Genomic DNA, 17,982 nt, shown 5'->3' with positions numbered 1-17,982 from the left:
CACCTAAGTGGCTGTGCTGTTTGTTTGGGTAAAAAACAAAGGTAAAACTAACAAATATCAAGATTTTTATTTTTATTTTTATTGTAGATTAAATATGAATTATTAGGATCAGATACTATGTGGTATCGATATATCAATCAAGCAACATAACATAAAGATGGCCCTTCTAGAGGAGTAAAAATAATGCTTGAAGCAAGCATGCAGTAATATACAGTAAGAGTTTTCATCATCTAACGAGGCAAGTTTGGTTCAGTAAACAAGAATAAGATTGAGTGAGAACGGAATTGACACATGAAAGTGGCTGTAAAGGATATCATGAAGGATAATTCAACTCCATGAATGAGTAGCTGACAGCAGGCAAGTAAAACTTGTATTATACAGCTTAATATTATATCTTTTGTTTTGATATATGCTTTTGATGATTGTAAATCATCACAAGATTGATCACAGTGACCTAAATGATTCTTATTTGAGTCATAAAAATAATAAATTTATTTATATATAGGAGTTAAAGATGATATATAGTTCGATTTTACTTGCTCGAGTAATTTGGAATTAATAACTTGAAGAAGAAAAGTATTATTTTTGCTCAAACACAACCAAGTGGAAGGAATTCGGTCATACAAAACCTACAAAGGTACTGTTACATAAACTCCCAACAATCACTTTTATTTCTATCACTAACAATTACAATCAATCCATTAGATGATGAAATAATAAAATATATTTCAAACCAACAAATAAATAAATATATATATATATATATATATTTTTCGTTGCTCAATTCAAGGAACAATGTATTGTTGATTTGATGCTTAGATGGAGACCGTAAGGATCTCGAGTCGAGCTAAAGGCTTCGAAATCCAAGGCAGACAAATTTAGCTTTCTTTAGTTACATGATTAAACTACGATTATTCATTCACCTTATTTTGCTACAAAAGTAGCGTGACATTTCATACGAAAGCCCCATGCCGTCGTTCTCGTCTCCTCCGACACGTCTCGTCCATGCGCCACACTTGCCCCACGCGAGCTCCTCGTGCTGGCTGTGGAGGCGACATCGCATCTTCACACGTGTAACGTCACTCACTGCTTTCATCCGCGGCTCTGGCCTTATCGGCCTTTTCGTCCCTTTCGCTCTCCCCTAACACGTAGCCATGCATGCACTCAGCCCTCCCGCCACGTTCCCCCCATGCGCGTCGCTCTCTCTCCATCTACACCACCTCATCCCCCACACACCTTTCTTTCTCTATAAATCCGACTCTCTTCCCTCTCACGGATCTCACCCGGGAGATTGTAACGATCTCTGTAGAAGTCGTCCAGCATGGTGGCCAAATCGGAAGCTTTTCTTCTTTGCCTTACCGTCCTCGTCTTGTCGGCCACTGTAGTTCTGGGTTACCGCGGTCTCGGTGTCGACAACCCGCAGGATCCCGAGCAGCGGCTGCAGCAGTGCAGGCAGCAGTGCCAGCAGCAGCAGCGCGGCCAGGAGCAGCGGATTCAGTGCCAGCACCGGTGCGAAGACCGGTACCAAGAAGAAATGCGGGAGCGTGGGCGGCCCGGACAGGGTGGCGACGATGACCCCGCTCGGCGGCGGTTAGATGATTGCAGGCAGCGGTGCGGGCACCAGCACCCACACGACGAACAGCAGCGCAGGCAGTGCGAGAGCCGGTGCGAGGCGCAGTACGAGGAAGAGCGAAGGGGGCGGCGGGAGGTCGCTGTTGGAGTACAAACCCACGAAGATCCTGAAAGGCGATACCGGCAATGCCGCCAGGAGTGCACGCAGAGAGCACAAGATAAGAGGCAGCTACAACAGTGCGAGCATCGGTGCGAGGAGGAGTACAAAGAACAGCGCCACCGTGAAGGTAACCCTCGCCAGAAGAAGGAAGAGACGACGACTGGGGAGAGGAACCCCTACTTCTTCGATCGAGATAGCTTCTATGAACAAGTGAGGACGGAGCATGGTCATGTCATGGTCCTCGAAAACTTCTTGGAGAAGTCGGAGCTCCTACTGGGGATCGCCAACTACCGCATCGCTATGGTTGGGTTGAATCCTCGTGCGTTCTTGGTGCCTCATCACTTGGATGCTGATGCAATCTACTATGTCGCGAGAGGTATATACCTCCATTGCTGCTGTGTTATAATTTGCTTATACGTGGATGAACCAAGCTAATATTTCAGTGTCACTTGTTGACTTCTTCAGGGTGTGGAGTCTTAACTTTGGTATGCGAAGAGAAGAAGGAAACGCATGAGCTCCGCCGGGGAGATATCCTGGAGGCGCCGGCAGGAGCAATTATTTACATGATCAACAAAGACAGCAATAAGGAGTTTCTCTTGATCAAGCTCCTTCATCCGGTTTCTACACCTGGCCGCTTCGAGGTAGATTATGTCACTTGATTGAATATTCTTTTCATCAGATGCAATATCTTCAACTCTTTGTTTCTGTGCAGGTCTTCTATGGTGCTGGAGGACAAAATCCTAAGTCGTTCTTCCCGAGTTTCAGCGACGAAATCTTGGAAGCTGCCTTCAACGTACCTATTCCTCTGCCTGTTAGATCGTGTCTTCTATGTCGCGTGTGATTACAGCAATGTGTCGTTTTGTAGACGCGACGAGATCGATTGAGCAGAATCTTTGGGCAACAGCGGAAAGGAGGCATTGTGGAGGCGTCCGAGGAGCAGGTCCGCGCACTGAGCCGCCACGCCTCCGAGGGTGGCCAATGGCCGTTTGGCGAATCTAAGGGTCCATTCAATCTCCTCGAGAAGCGGCCGATCCATTCGAGCAGACGGGGACAGATGCACGAGGCCGACGGCGACGACTACCGGCCGCTTAAACAGTTGGACCTCCGAGTCTCCCATGCTAACCTTACCGAGGTATATATGTCCTATGCTGATCCCGTCCCCCGTGCTTATCATGGTCATTCATTCTCTCCCTGGTGGGGGATGACGTTAGGGTCTTTGTTGCAGGGCTCCATGGTTGCACCATTCTACGACTCCAGGTCGACAAAGATCGCCGTAATACTGGAAGGAAGTGGCTACGTCGAGACTATATGCCCTCATTTGTCTGAGCGAGGCAGGAGCAGGGAGGAGGGCGGAGAAAGACGCGAGGGCCGGGAAGGAGGTCAGCGCTATCAAAAGGTCCGCTCCCAGGTCTCGCGCGGCACCGTGGCCATCATCCCTCCGGGCCACCCTTCAGTGACCGTCGCTTCGCGCGGCGGAAACCTCGAGGTCGTATGCTTCGAGATCCGCGCCGAGAGGAACGTGAGGAACTTCCTCGCAGGTACGTGGCTCGATATGACGAGCGCCATCGTCATCGCCATCGCCATCGCCACCATCACATCTAATCCGTCGGTACTCGTGTTCATGAACGCTTATCGGTGTTTTTTGCTGCGCAGGGAGGAACAATGTGTTGAAGCAGCTGGATAGGGAGGCCAAGGAGCTGTCGTTCGACATGCCGGCCAGGGAGGTTGATGAGGTGCTCAACGCGCAGGGCGAGCAGATCATCGTCGCCGGCCCGGAGGAGCGGGAGCGCCGTGAACGTCCGCTGCTGCCCATGCTCGAGATCGCCGAGGCTTTCATGTGAGGAGGGGAGAAGCGTCTTTGATGTACGTAGGCAGTAGAGGGCTCTAAAATAAGTGTCGTGAGCGCGTAGGAAGTGTTTATGAGAAGAGAGGGCACTGCGTGTATGAAATGTAAATGCATGCAACAAATAAAATGTTATCCACGAGTACAACCAACGAAACGTTTCTCGCCCTTATAACTACTGCTTGTGCTTGCTATTAAATGAATTAATTTTATGGTACATATTATTTGATTTTATAAAAATTAAATATTTTTTAAAATTAGAATAATTGTTCACGTGCGTCGCCACTGTAATATCGCACGTGCTGAAATCGTTGGTAATTAATTGTATTTAGATCGGCCGGGCCGGATTGGGGTTAGGTCCATTTACCGCTCTACCACAAAGCGATGTACTCGAGAAATCGTAGTAGGAAGGTCTAATTCTAACCCGAAGGTCCTGGAAACGGAGGGTTTTGTTTGGCGAGAAGATGGAGCTCGCGCTCGTCGCCGGCGACAACAAGCGCCGCATCATCCAACAGCTTGGTTTCCATTCAGATAACACCGTTGAATCGTTTGTGCTTTCTGTTGTTTCTTTTGTTTGAAGCAAAACCTTGCATTTATAAGTTTCTTAGCGTCTCTTATTTCTTATGTTTTCAGTGAAAAAGGGATTTTTTTTCGTAGGTGTTGTATGTGATTTCACGGACATGTTTTTTTGAATAATTTCCGTTCATATTTTCTTCCCTTTCCCTTCGGAATTCCCAGAATCTGGATCTTTTTTCTTCCTGTTTTTGTGGTGTTTTTGGGACATCCCTGGGACTAGTAGAATGAAAGAAAAGAGTGTAATTCCAATGAAAAGAGCGTTTCTTTATTGTTGATTGTTACATAGTGATAAATGCGAGAAGCTGGGTGTCTCCGGTAAGTTCTGATGATACTGGTAAATTGGAATTAACATGCAGAAATTTGGATCAAGTTTTAATATGAATCCAAGCAACAAGAAGAAGTTGTAATTCACCAGTTTACTGGATACAGTTCTAATTTTAGATTGCAAAGATGATGGAAGAGAAAGGTGGGTGGGTAGGTAACTTGCAATGATTATCTCGACGGATGTGAAATGGGCATGACAAGTCGTCACCATAGTTACCGTGCTTTTCAACTTTACATGGGAGTAGGGTACCAAGAAAGAGCATGACTGTCAGAGCACAGGGATCAAGTTTTTCTTTTTGTAAATTTAAAGGTGGTTGAGAGGCAATGCTAATTGTTTTACATAATTAATTAATCAAGATAAAGAAGACAGAAAGCAGGAATAAGTTGACAATACTGTCCATCAAAATCTTTGTGTTGAGTCAAGCATCATGATTCAATGGTCAAAAAATCTTCTTACGATTGTGTACATGGAATATCACTCTTTGATTTGGACACAATTGAATTTGGAAAACACCAAAACTGACATGTAAACTCCTTTTGGAAAGAAAGAGGAAAAATCCTGTTATCAGCTGGCTAATGTTAAGGCACGTTATTGTCTTCTTTCTTGCTTCTGCTTTAAGAGAGAATTTGCATTACTATATACCTTTCAAGATTATATGACTGCTTCTGTTCACAGTTATCAAAATAGAGGACTTCCTTGGCCAGAGCATGAATGTCAGATTTTAGGGATCTAGTTTTTATATATTTTTAATGTGGTTGAAAGAAAATTCTAATTGTTTTATAGATATTTTAGTCAAGGTTCGCAATATCGTATCGTACCAGTGTTTCAATCTGGGCTCGATACCGGTACGGTACGGTGTACCGAGCGGTATACCCAAGTGCACCGATCACTGTAGCACTGTATTTCTATTATAACAGTGCACTGTAACAGTAACTGTACTGTTGTAGTGCTACAGTGTACTGCAACAGTGCACTGTACTACTATAGTGCTACAGTGCACTGCTACAGCGGACCGGTAGCGGACGGTCTGCGTACCGTTAGCCTATCGGACCGGTACGTACCGCCCGTACCGGGTGGTACGATTCGGTACGATAGACCTTGATTTTAGCTATGGTTGGTTTGAAAATGTCAAATTTTATTAAAAAAAGAGAAGCAGAGCAGTAAGACCATGAGAATCATGAGAATCATGTTTACTATCCTTTAATTTGGCCAAGAATTATGAACATGACTTAATCGACATAAAATTGATCTCTATCAATCTTATATGTGGACGATAATCTTTGCTTTGGATGGTACTGAAATTATTTACAAATGGATCTAACACCAGTGATTTAAAAAGCGCTAGGCGCCAAGGTCCAAAAACGCCCGAGGTGTTAGGCGCTTGCCCGAGCGAAGCGAGACATAAAATATAAAAATATATAATATAATTAATAAATATATAATATAATTAATAAATATTAATATATTAATAGTATTAAAAAATAATAATTTTAAATAAACATAACAAATATTAATAGTATACAGTATACCGTTAACAGTATACTATTGTATACTGTTAACAGTATACTGAAGGAGAAGAAAGAGTGTAAGGGGGTGCTGAGTCTGCTGACTGAGAAAAGAGGAAGCGGCAGCGGCAGTGACAACGGCAGCGGCAGCGGGAGCAGGAGCAGGAGCGGCGAGCGACGACAGCGGCAGCGGTTGCGAGTAGCGACAGCAGCGAGTAACGGGCGCGGGAGTGGCAGCAGCAATGAGCAGGGTTAGCCTGTTAGGGTTGGGCAACGACAACTGATATCTATTTTAGTTGGTTCGATTGAACCAACTAACCACCGGAGACCGAACCAGACCTAAAATCCTAGTTTGGTCACCTGGTTTAACACAGGCGCTCGCCCGAAGCGCCCAGCGCCTGGGCTCGGGCGAGCGCCTCTTTGAAGTGCGTCACCTGGAAGTTTAGCGAGGCGCTCGGGCCTCGCCTCGCCCGAGCGCCTAGGCGAGCGCCCGAGCGCCTTTTTAAATCACTGTCTAACACATCAAATTATTGGATGGTAAGGAAAGTTTTCCCTTCGAAAGGAGGAGAGCGAAGATCCCAATTACATGTAATGATTAGCAGCTACCTTGCTACAATGAGGAACCATACTTTTCTCATCTTTTTTTTTATTTTTTATTTAAGAGTCATTTGCATTGTTATCTCCTTGATATTAGATATTTGGCCCTTTTTTCTTCTTTCTCTTCACCCTTTTCTTCTTTTTTGCTTGTCTTTTGGGGGGTTACTCTATCGCTGCAATTGAACTGAACCAGTAATTGAACATTTTGCCTTAGTTATTTTCTTTTAATTTAATTTAATTTAATTTTTATTTTGATCGTCTCTTTATTTTACAATGTATGATTTCCACTTTCTAATGCCTTCTTCCAAATAGGTTGTGCTACAAATAGGTCTCCAGAAGGAGAAGACTTGTCCATGCTTAAAGGCCTCCACGTTTAAGATGGCATTTCCATTATCAAAATGATCTGAGCTATTATGGAAAATTAGCTGACACAATTAGGTAGTTTTACGTAGACTAATAAGATGAATATCCTGGTCAACAATTTTCTCCGAACACCTAAAGTAAGCAAAAGACAAAATAGCAGGATAGGTTTAAATCAAGAAGAACCACTTGCACTATAATCAATGGGCCATATACAACAAAAAATCATGTTGTTTGGAGTGCATGCACGTTAAATATTCAAACTTGCCATTATTGTTCAATGCTATGTTTCTTCGAATTTGACCATTGTTACATGAAGGCCATGTACAACATCCAACACATTTGATACTTTTTATATGCAAATTGAGAAGTAATTTCTAGTTGTTCAACACATGTTTTATGATCTCATTTCACAAAGTTTCCATTTCTCTCTTGGATACAGCCTTGATTCTTCTTACAGGTGTTAGTCACACAAGATCAATCTTATTTGAAGTTAATAAATTATCTCAAAGTTGTTTATGTGGCATATTGACTTGCAATTTCTGACAGTTTTGTTAGTTAGAATCATGATTATTCTGTAGGACTTCACTGGGATCTTGAATATTCAAGGAACTTCAATAATGTGGACAAGTCAATCATGCAATCCTATTCCTGCAAGTACAGAGGCTATTTTTGTGACTTTAACTGTGGTCATCCAACAAATTTACTGTAGTGCCAAAACTTATCCCCAATACATGAATAATTACGTTCCTCTAAATTAAAAAAAAAAGGAATATGACCAATTTCTGAATGTTAGATTGTATAGATTTCTAAGTCATAAACTTTGAGATCAGCATTGATGTTTGAGATGGGATCAGGATTATGAGTCTAGCATTGAACTTGCATCATGTAGAGCAGACAGCTATGTTTGTCCATTTCTTTTTCTCCCAGAGGGCAACCCTGCATCTAACATCACTGATTGGCATCAATGTAAAGTCTAGCTTGTCCATTTCTTTTTGTGCTCTTTGTAAGCATGCTCATGGACTCATATTTGCAAGGTATACTTGGCATATCCCCATATTGGCAGGAGCCATATGTTCCATCCTTTCTTTTCTATTGGCAGAAATTTTAACCTAGTGTTGCATGTATAATTTGTTTGTTTTTGTTTTTTGGTTTAAAGTTCCAGAAATGCAAGATGTTACTGTTCTGCACTTCTATGACAATGTGGAGCAAGTTAATTTTGTAATTTTACTGGTCTCGGAAGGTGCTGTCTAAATTACATGTTGTTCATACAGCTACTTGTGAACTGCTAATAGTTTTTTTTCTTGCTGAAGTGAATCAAGCATGTTATTCTCCAATCCGTGGAAAAATTCTTTGGACCCCATATTTAGTGTTCTCTTTGACTGCTTGCTGCTGTAGCCACATGGAATCAGATTCTGTGAAAATTGCTGTTGAAGGAGTTTGAATTGTGTAAGAATGAAAACTGTGATTTGTTTATCATGGACACAAGCAAGCATCACAGACAGGAAACTTTTCTTTTTAAAGAAATGCATCAAGTGTCAGAAGCAACAGTAGATAATTGTTCCTTTCAATCATAATATTCAACTTACAGTTGTTCTGTGAACAGAAATTGGCCAATTGTCCTTGCTCTTTTTCTCTGAAATCGATCTTAATATTTGTCATGGACTGCAGCTGTTGATGTAGCACAAGCTTTCTTGCAAACCTAGCAGTTGGAGCTTTGGTGAAGCAGAAGGAGCTGATGCATTTAGTGTGCAAGGTCTCTTAGTTTGACTTATGTTTGAAATTCAATTTGAAAGATCAACAATTTGATCCCAAATATTTCAGGACTTCTATCATTTGACATATGTTGAACTATTATTTTTTTTAGCATTATCTGCGGCATCCTCATTATTTCTAATCATGGTAACTGGTCTGCGGCGCATAATGCTAAAGAAAAATAACATGAGTGGTCCGGGTTATAGAAATAATGAGGATGTGGCACATAATGCTCATAATGCTAAGTATCATGATATACATAGAAATAATGAGGGTGTGGCACATAATGCTAAATTAGCACTATGTGACCCAACCTCATTCTCTTTAGCATTGTGTGCTGCAACCTCATCATGGTAACTGTTATTTTTTTAGCATTATGAACTTTAACTGTTTGTAGTAATGCATGACTGGTGTGGGTTCGTGAATAAAATGTATGAAGTTGCACCTACCCATCAACAACCTGAGCTTTTGCTGAAGCTCTAGATGGAGCCTTATCATGCCACTTATGTATAAGCAGTTCCAGAGCATTCTCAAAATGGGTCCTTTAGGCATTGTACTGAATAATTTACCTCTAACTAGTGTTTCTTTACCATTTTTTTGACAATAACAACCATTTATTTTATTCCATCGTATCTGGTTGGTTTAATTTATGGTCACATAGATAAATACTGTAGATTCTACACGCCAGAACTATGTTTCCTCTACTCCTCAAAGACTTTAGCTGCATGACTGGCTGTGCTCTATCTTCCTTTACATTTTGCTCTTCTTCATGGCTCAGAATCTTTTTGCTTTCTGCATAATCTGGTTCTTTTTTCTAATCCTTTTTCAGCCATCTGTTGATGAACTTGGTATACTGTCATGTGGAGGTCTCGTCTTGCTACCTGGTTTAATGCCCAAGTGATCCCTAAAGGCCATGAAAAGGAATGTCAACCAACAATCAAGCTTTATACAATTGACTATGATGATGAATTCCATGACAAATGCAGGTAATGTGTCCCTTAATTCCCTGCAGTTCTGGAAAGATTTGATTCTATGGAGATGCTATATATTTCGCTGCTCTTTTGTGCGACGCAGAGCCTGAATCTGATGAATGAATGAAGCTTGTGCATTATGGATTGCGAAAATGCTTAGATAAGGGATTTGTAGCAAGATGATGCAGCTCAGGATGCCAAAGAAAGGTGAATTGAGCACATTGTCCTGGAATACGTGAATAGAAGATGATCCCAAGTATTGACATGTGAGTTGTCGTTCCTGCTGGGATTAATCCACGGTTTCTCTCAGACAATCTTTGATTAATTTTTGATGTCTTTGCCTTGTTGTGCCTCCTTGCAATTAGTATGATTATTATGGAGGTTCAATCTACCAGCCCGAGTGTACAAATAAAAAATATTAGATATTTGGGTTAGATTTAAGATGGCTTTAGATACATGAATGGATAAGGGAAACTTGCAACCATTCAGGAGTGGCAATAGATTTCTTTTTTCGTACTACCATGTAGAGCTCCCAGTTTTTTGTCTTGCCAATAAAGTTTGTATGTTTATGATACCACACAACTTAAGCAAGAAGTTTAATGTGTGACAATACCAAACAAATATGTATTAGGCAAATATATAATTCATACTGCTTGGTGTCAGCTAAAACCTATCAAAAAGTAGTCACCAATTGATACCAAAACATATGCCCCAAAGCCGATCCTTTCTAGAGCTGATAAATACTCAACACAATCTGTACTTGAATACTATAGACGATATCGTTTGTTCCTCTAAGACTGTTCTGATTTAGATTCATGTTCAAAGAATATCCATCATCCGTCCTATCATACAGAAACGTACCAAAGGCACTTTTTAAAGCCAAACTATAAGAAACCAGCCGAAGCAGATGCAAATTAACATGTTTCACAAAATTCTCAAAGAATAACCAAACAAATTAAATATAATTTACTTGACTCCGAACAGCCTAATATGCAAATAAAAAAAGAGTTTGTCTGACGATAACCACGATGAAGATAATATGCAGACATCGGCATTAGACCACTGTTACATAGATAGGTCTATATTGTCAGGACTTTAGGTTCTGCAAACGTTTTATGGTACAGATTCTCTTGGAATAGCATGTTCCTTCTGAAGAGCAAGAGATATGCCTCTTATCGTGTTCGGAGTAGTCCTGCAACAGCCTCCAATCAGGCAGGCTCCAGCTTCATGCCATACTTGAACATAAGAAACAAAATCTTCATCGGTGACACCAGTGGATTCCTGCAAGGAAATTAAGAATCACAATTTGAAGATTTGGTCTAGGTTAATATGCTCTCTCTAACAAAACCACTGGTTATATAGGCTGGTTCCTATGCAATACTTGCATGCTGTTACAGCTGATAACCAATATAAACCGGTCAGGCTTTTGTGACAAGATACTCTTCAAAAGATGAGATCTTGAAGACAAATTTCCTGACTGCCACTTTATGAATTTAGTGCATGAAACCTTAGGTTTTCGGCTAGATCTTTATGCTCTGGTAATATTTGTAAATTATAATAAATTTAGATAAACTAAAACCCTGATTTTGATAATTTGAACTGATGTCTGGGAAGAGAAGACAAATATCCAGAGTATGAGGGATTAATACCACCAAAAGGCAGGAGATGGCTTGCGTACCTAACTACAGAATTCATCTGATGGCAGTGATAGAAAAGTTACAGACAGTTCAAGATAAAAGGGAATTTTGAGCAGTTCAATGCTTCTTTGGTATATATAAATTATGACCTTCCTCTAAGAATTTTGGATGTGCTAAACTGCTAATATTACATGTTTGGATAATCAAGATTCACCTTACCACCATAAACTAGAAAAATTGTCCTAGTCCAAGTTATGCATAGACATCTAACTTAATAATGGAAAGAAAGATGTCAAATATTGTTTGTCCAAAGAAGTGCCATATGAAACATCAGTTATCTGACAATGACTTTGCAACTGTCAACTTACCACCCATTCCTTTTTATCAGCATCATATCTCTCTCCACTATTTGGATATATCAAAATTGGTTTCTTTGTCACCTGTAAATTCAGCAATCACACTATCAAAAAGTTAAAGTGAACATTATGCATTGTGCATATTTTCTGTTCAAAAGATATCATGACCACGAGAAAACAACCAACAAAGAATAGGTTTAAAGCAACTTTACTAATACCAGGAAGACTGCATCTGATTGACAGAATATAATAGAAATTTCTCACTATTCTTATGCTTATGATACAAAAAACACATGCTTATGATAAATGTCAGTCACACTGCTATGAAGCTTTCTTTCAACTCTAGAACCTTCAGAGAATCAGAGTTGATGCTGACAATCATTTTTAAGACATGCAGGGATCTTGAATTCCCAGATGGAGTTTAGTTTGCAAACAATGAGAATATCTGTGAATGAGAATTAAATGTAATCAATTTGTACATAAAAGAACAACTCAGACAACACCACTGCCGGAAAGTGAAATCATTTAACACAATGATAACAGAGTTATTTCCTCAAGATGCCAAATACAGTTCAAAACAAGTAAAGCTCAATCAACATTTATGTTTGCAACAACTCATGTACATTTAGATTTCCACTGTAGTCTTTAAGTAATTGAAATTGTAAGCTTCACAAGTATGATGTCTTAGTTCCCTAACAATCTACACAAGAAGAATTAATAGTTGACACTTAATCGAGTCCTAACTCAAAACAGAGCCCTATTGTGTGTGTGTGTGATTTGGGGGGGAGGGGATGCCTGTGGAGGCTGCGCTTGAAAGAATAATTCAGCATATATACCTCACTGAAGCCTTATTTTGCTGATTTTTCTTGATAAGAGTACCCAATACTTGTTTACATCCAATCAGTCATGATCCAGTCAGATCTGAATCTTAATTCCTGCTGCATTTTCCCTAAGCTATGTTCTGATGCAAGAAAAGCTACAGGTTGTCTTTTACCGACTCCAAGTTGAATGAAAACTTCAATTGTATTTTTTCATAGCATTTTTAGATAATTATATCTTTTATTTTTAGTGATTGTTATAGGAAAGTTTTCTATTTTGAATTATTTTAATGCCTAAGAGTTCTGGTTCACACATAATTAGGAATAAGAAAGTTATTCTGGTTGTGTTCATATGACATCAAATTTCTAAAAACACAAGTCTTGCCTTTTCTTTTTTAAATGCCTCATCATAGAAATAAAAGTTGATATCCAGTTAAATTCACAGTCAGACAAAGCTTTCTTTGCAGCAATAGTTAATGTTAGCAGAGAATGTTGCTAAGAAATAATGGAATGCTAACTCAGGTATTCATATTACATGGCTAACTTATCCTCAAAACTTCTATATACTTCTATGGGACTAAGGAGATTTGGTTGAATGTTCTCATCTGTCAGTATGTACAAGGACCATATTCTGAGCACTGTAAATTCAGCACCAGGTTGAACCTTCCTTCAGCTTACACTCGTTTGACAACATTATGATCCCCATAATTTGTTTGCATAATAAAGAGAAAGTAGACTTTGCCAACATTGAACAGCATAAATGACCATTCAGGAAACAAGAGGAATCCCGATGAACGTGTTATATAAAATTAGCAAGTAAATAACAATACCTTTTTTATGGAGAGGATTAATCCATGGATGAATCTCGGAGGAGTGCAGTTTATTCCAACAGCCACTACCTTCTTACATGAATCAGCAATCGAGACACATTCAGTCAATGAATCTCCACTAACCACATTAACACCATCCTTTGAATTAAAAGAAAACCAAGCAGGAATGCTTATATTATCTTCCTCAAGAAGTTCAGCATATGCCTGTCAAAACACAGATAAAAAGGAATCAGAAACATTAATCACACCAATTAAAGCACAAAACTAGCTAGAGGTTGTGAACGTCCAAGAACTTGGGGATAACACTTTCAAAAATTCAAGATTAAAAAATAGGTTTAACTTCAATACTGATTCTACATTTAGTTAGGATGGATTGGGGAAGATCAAATCTACCATGGAGCAAGTAGATGGATCACAAGTCAATCAACACCTGATCTGCGTATATCTTTCAATGCTTTCTCATCTTAGGGGATTTGGACTTAAGACATTTAGAGAGGTGCATGAAAACTAAAAGAAGCAGCAAATCTTTTACAATATAAGGTACATGGGAGGAAGAAGGGTATTGTCACCAAAGAAATAATTTTCTTTTAGAACAATTTCTACAAAGGAGTATCAATAAAAGGTCACAACAAAAATTTAAAACTCATTCTGATGATGGTTTTGACATCCAGTCAGACCATTATCATACAAATATACATCACAATATACCAGCCTGCACCATCTATAATCATCAAAAGAAAAAATAAAAATTAATTACTAATTGATACCAACCTATATGGTCCAGTACCTGCCTAACCAGTAAATGTAAGTTGAAACCATAGGTTATACTACAGTATTTAAATACACTCAATGCAACACAAACTGTGGTTGCATCTCTAAGGGTCCATAGAGAAATGTATAAACATGAAGAACAAAGGAATTACAGTGCAAAAACCAGAACTTTTACGGGTAAGATGCAAAGAAACTATTTTATGAACTTGAGAATGAAGACTTGACTCCATTAGACAAGCTCATCAACTATAACTACCTGAGCTTCCAATTTATTTGGAATTGTTTCAAAAACTATCAAATCAGCACCTCCTTCAGCAAGGACCTCAAGTCTTCTTCTATGAAAATCCTTCAAATTTTCTATGGTCATATCTTTGCCATAGTGCCCACTAGCAATATCAATCACTCATCAGTGAAATAACAAACAGAAAATAAGCAAGTTATAATATAGCAGTACTCAGTTGATCAACCTATACTCAGAACCATCTGCTAAATAAGCTCCATAGCTTCCTATGGAGGCTGCCACCAAAACAGTGTGCTTTTTAATGTCACTTTGGCCACCATATCCTCTTAAGCAATCGTTATAAAATATATCACGAGCTTCACGTGCAATTTGAACACTTCTCCGCAATAAGTCTTCACTTTCTTCTTGAGAGAAGCCCCTTGACTTGAAACCCTGAATGGTAGCCTGCTTCAATAAATGTCAGTGTGATATAAAAAATCATCAGAAAATATATCATCAAAAATAAAAGAAAAAAATAAGTTACCTGATAGGATGATGTGATTATAACATGTGCACCAGCTTCAAGATAGTCCAGATGAACCTGTTCAGTAAGATAAAACAGTAAAAGGCACTGCTAGGTGCAGGATACAGTAAACACTGGTTTCTTCAGGAAGAAAATGAAGTATTATGTGGAGAGGTGTCATTAGTAATGAAACTTATTTGTTCATATCATCAACAGAAACTGATAGGTCAGGTGATATTAATAGTCTATATTACTTACACACCAAGTTCCATTGTATTTTTTGCCAAACAATTACCGGATAGTGAAAAATGCGGATCTATAAAGAATTTTACATAATCTTCCCTTACACCTCTGAAAGTGAGAAGTCAACAGAAGCCCATCAACTTCAATAATATGCATCCTTAAACTATAGTAAGATTGACAATCGAAAGATCTATCAACATCACCAAGGGTTGCATATGTTAACAAAAACACTAGTCAATTTCCTTAACAGGAAACCTGAAAAATGTCTTCTTCCTCTTCTAGTTCTGTGATATGAGCTTGACTGGTAGTGAACATGAACCATTGAAGCTATCAACAGAGCACAAATGCTTGGCCATGCAGATTCATGCCAAGCGAGAGTCAGATGATTTATCAATATCAATATGTTGGCCTGCCAAGAAGCATGTTGGCCGTGCCAACAGGGTACTAACATAGGGCTCCAGGCACACCAAAGGTGTATCTGCCCATGCTATGTCCTATGCCAGGATTCTGCTGAACCATTCATGCTGCCACATTACTAGAATAACACTTGCAGCTGAAAAAAAATTCCTCGAATATCATCATGTCTGACATGTTTCATGATATACACAAAAATCAGAACTTACAAGATATATATATATATATAGCATATGCTGTAAGAACACTAAGATGACTAACTAGACTGCAATACATCAAATGAATGATTAAAAATTAAGTGACAACATAAGTAATTATAGAAAGGACATATCCAGTTTGGCTCAATCAGATGGGTGATGATGATGCATTCCTGCAATTCATATTATTTGCCATATTGGCATTGCCAAGAAAGAACTGTTCCACGTTTGAATGGAGAAAGAAAACCTAATTATTAGACAAGGTTGCTAAATAGAAAAAATGTCATCTATCCTAGCCATTTACCAAGCAAAACCTCTATGCTAAGCCCCGTATGACCAGCAGTCCAAAACTGATGGACCTTGATCAGAATCGATAAATTTTACGTTCTGTAGTTTCTATAATCCAGTTTTACACTTTGATTATGGCCAACAAGCCAGACATTTCTCACATACAAAACTCCTTTTTTTAACAAAAAAATCACTCACTAAACAACAAACAAGAGTCTCAAGACTGAACATAGACAAGGCCAAGTGACAGACTCAAATCAGAACATAAACAATGTTTATTAAGACGAACTAATTCCAAATTGTATTTTGATCATTAACTTGTTTTGAACCCTCAATCACTCCTCCATATCCAAATGAATAGTTGAATATCAGTATACCATGTTGTTCTTCTCCTCTTAGGACCAAATAAAACAAGCACCGAGCCTTCATTACTGGCATAAGCCTGCTTATTAGTTTCAGTTGCCTCGACTCATAACAAATTTCTACTTGTCTTGAAGAAGTACCAGTTCATCCATTGGGAATCCTCTAATTCCATCAGGATGCTCAATCCCCAGCACCCAACTACTAATTTGACATATGCATGTAACAGCTCTCCCTCTTCACATAATAAGCTTATCATAATATGACCAACATCAACTTTCTTTGTTTATTAACTCAAGCCGCAGGAACCAAATTGAAAGAAGAGTTTTTTTTTCCTCCTAATTTATTCTTTTGATAAGCAAGGTTTTGTTTCTTTAAATTCACCTTCGGCTATTGCAAAACTTCGAAAGTAGAGCCATAGGTTCACATCCTTTCAGTAAATTTGGTCGATAGTCTAATTTCTCATTTAAGGGGAAAAAAACCCTATTTATTACGCCACTTTCTTTTCCTTGTAACATCTGCACCAAACAAAGCTAGGATCGTATCTAACTTAATCTAGATGAGAAGCCCATAAACCATGGTTACATTCACCAGGGTAAAAATTTTTATTTTTTTCGTTCGATAATTACAAATCCACAATACACCGCAAGGTTAGAAGTCGACATTTTTCGGAAGCATAGGACAAAAAAGGAAGTCCATTGGTCAGCTAACCTTGCGGATGAGGTGGGGAGAGCCAATGAGGCATTTGGCGCTCCAGAGAGGGTCGTTGAGATCGGCGCCGTTGGCCTCGAGCTCCGTTGCGAGCCCGCCGTCGATGACGGCGCAGCCCCCGACCTGGTGCAGAAACTCCCTCATCACCGCCTGCGGATCGCCGCTCCCAAACCCCATCTCATCTCACAAACGCACGCAAAGAGAGAGAGAGAGAGAGAGAGAGAGAGAGGTGGAGAGGTGGCGGATGGAGGAGAGCAGCGGAACGCCGCCTCGGACGTGTACGTCTCTTACATTCTAGAAAGCCATGCGTTTCTCTACATGTTTTGGCGTACCCAACCGAATACCTGCCTTGTAACATTGCGCATTGACGAAACCTGACGGTCCCATTTTCGGGGGCGTGGCGAAACAGGAAACAGAAAGACGAACGGGTGACGAATAGATGAGTAAGAGAAGTACGAGGTTTTATTCTGCGGGCGTCACTGCGGATGGGTGTCTGCTTTTACCCGGATATTAAACTTGCATCGTTGTTGGGAACTTTCCGGGACCCTTGCGGGACCCACGAACTAAGTGATTGCTGCTGCTAATCAAGATGCAGGTATGATCGGGTTGCGACGTAACCGGGTATTACAATGACTTTCTTTGGAGGTAAATGAGGTTGTCCTGTAAGGGAGAGATGACGTGTTCGAAACATTTTTTGTGATCAATATAAAACTTGCATTGTGAAAACATGCAAGTTTCAGGACAACCTTTTAAATCAAGGAAAATGATTTGAACGCCAAATACATGTTAGCTAAATTATTTCAGATAGTAAAGCACAGTTACTAATTAATCTTCTTTTTTTCTCTTTTAAATTGGCCGTCTAACTCAGTCGATAGAGCACAAGGTTCTTATCCTTGTTTTTCAAAAACAAAAAAAAAAGGTTTCTTTTGAAAAAGTCTAACACCTAAGATC

General features: G+C 39.6%; 2 protein-coding genes and 1 long non-coding RNA gene across 5 annotated transcripts; 2 read left to right on the top strand and 1 right to left on the bottom strand.

Moving 5' to 3' along the window:
• The first annotated feature begins 1,292 nt into the window (after positions 1–1,292).
• Positions 1,293–3,753, top strand: LOC103989855 (vicilin Cor a 11.0101-like). The gene is made up of 6 exons (XM_018826955.2): positions 1,293–2,108; positions 2,198–2,373; positions 2,445–2,525; positions 2,598–2,864; positions 2,958–3,270; positions 3,386–3,753. The coding sequence occupies exons 1-6, from the start codon at positions 1,322–1,324 to the stop codon at positions 3,571–3,573; spliced, it is 1,812 nt and encodes a 603-aa protein (XP_018682500.2). The 5' UTR covers positions 1,293–1,321; the 3' UTR covers positions 3,574–3,753.
• A 183-nt stretch (positions 3,754–3,936) lies between these two features.
• On the top strand, positions 3,937–10,237 carry LOC135639633 (uncharacterized). 2 transcript variants are annotated; one of them, XR_010496999.1, is made up of 4 exons: positions 3,937–8,386; positions 8,609–8,693; positions 9,522–9,678; positions 9,767–10,237. It is a non-coding gene; the product is annotated as an uncharacterized LOC135639633 (long non-coding RNA). The 2 variants fall into 2 exon arrangements; XR_010496998.1 differs by having other exon boundaries at positions 3,937–8,693.
• Positions 10,238–10,606: 369 nt separating this feature from the next.
• On the bottom strand, positions 10,607–17,297 carry LOC135639439 (homocysteine S-methyltransferase 2-like). 2 transcript variants are annotated; one of them, XM_065153188.1, is made up of 7 exons: positions 17,032–17,297; positions 14,840–14,896; positions 14,543–14,748; positions 14,332–14,461; positions 13,305–13,508; positions 11,669–11,740; positions 10,607–10,944 (listed from the first exon to the last, which is right to left on the bottom strand). In XM_065153188.1, exons 1-7 carry the CDS (start codon positions 17,206–17,208, stop codon positions 10,777–10,779), a joined length of 1,014 nt encoding a protein of 337 aa, XP_065009260.1. In that variant the 5' UTR covers positions 17,209–17,297; the 3' UTR covers positions 10,607–10,776. The 2 variants fall into 2 exon arrangements, with proteins under 2 accessions (XP_065009260.1, XP_065009259.1); XM_065153187.1 differs by having other exon boundaries at positions 14,543–14,760; positions 17,032–17,294.
• Between the last annotated feature and the right edge of the window lie 685 nt (positions 17,298–17,982).

The sequence above is a fragment of the Musa acuminata genome, chromosome BXJ3-6 (genome assembly GCF_036884655.1).
Source record: "Musa acuminata AAA Group cultivar baxijiao chromosome BXJ3-6, Cavendish_Baxijiao_AAA, whole genome shotgun sequence".
NCBI classification, from domain to species: domain Eukaryota; kingdom Viridiplantae; phylum Streptophyta; class Magnoliopsida; order Zingiberales; family Musaceae; genus Musa; species Musa acuminata.
The sequence above is the reverse complement of the archived record's forward strand: the minus strand, read 5'-3'. Positions and strand labels throughout refer to the sequence as shown.

Coding starts and splice junctions, on each gene's coding strand:
- LOC103989855 (XM_018826955.2), top strand. CDS start 1,322: ATGGTGGCCAAATCGGAAGCTTTTCTTCTTTGCCTTACCGTCCTCGTC. Junction 2,374..2,444: donor CTACACCTGGCCGCTTCGAG/GTAGATTATGTC, acceptor GTTTCTGTGCAG/GTCTTCTATGGTGCTGGAGG. Junction 3,271..3,385: donor CGTGAGGAACTTCCTCGCAG/GTACGTGGCTCG, acceptor TTTGCTGCGCAG/GGAGGAACAATGTGTTGAAG.
- LOC135639439 (XM_065153187.1), bottom strand. CDS start 17,208: ATGGGGTTTGGGAGCGGCGATCCGCAGGCGGTGATGAGGGAGTTTCTG. Junction 14,761..14,839: donor TAATCACATCATCCTATCAG/GTAACTTATTTT, acceptor TTATTGAAGCAG/GCTACCATTCAGGGTTTCAA. Junction 14,462..14,542: donor GCAGATGGTTCTGAGTATAG/GTTGATCAACTG, acceptor TGATATTGCTAG/TGGGCACTATGGCAAAGATA.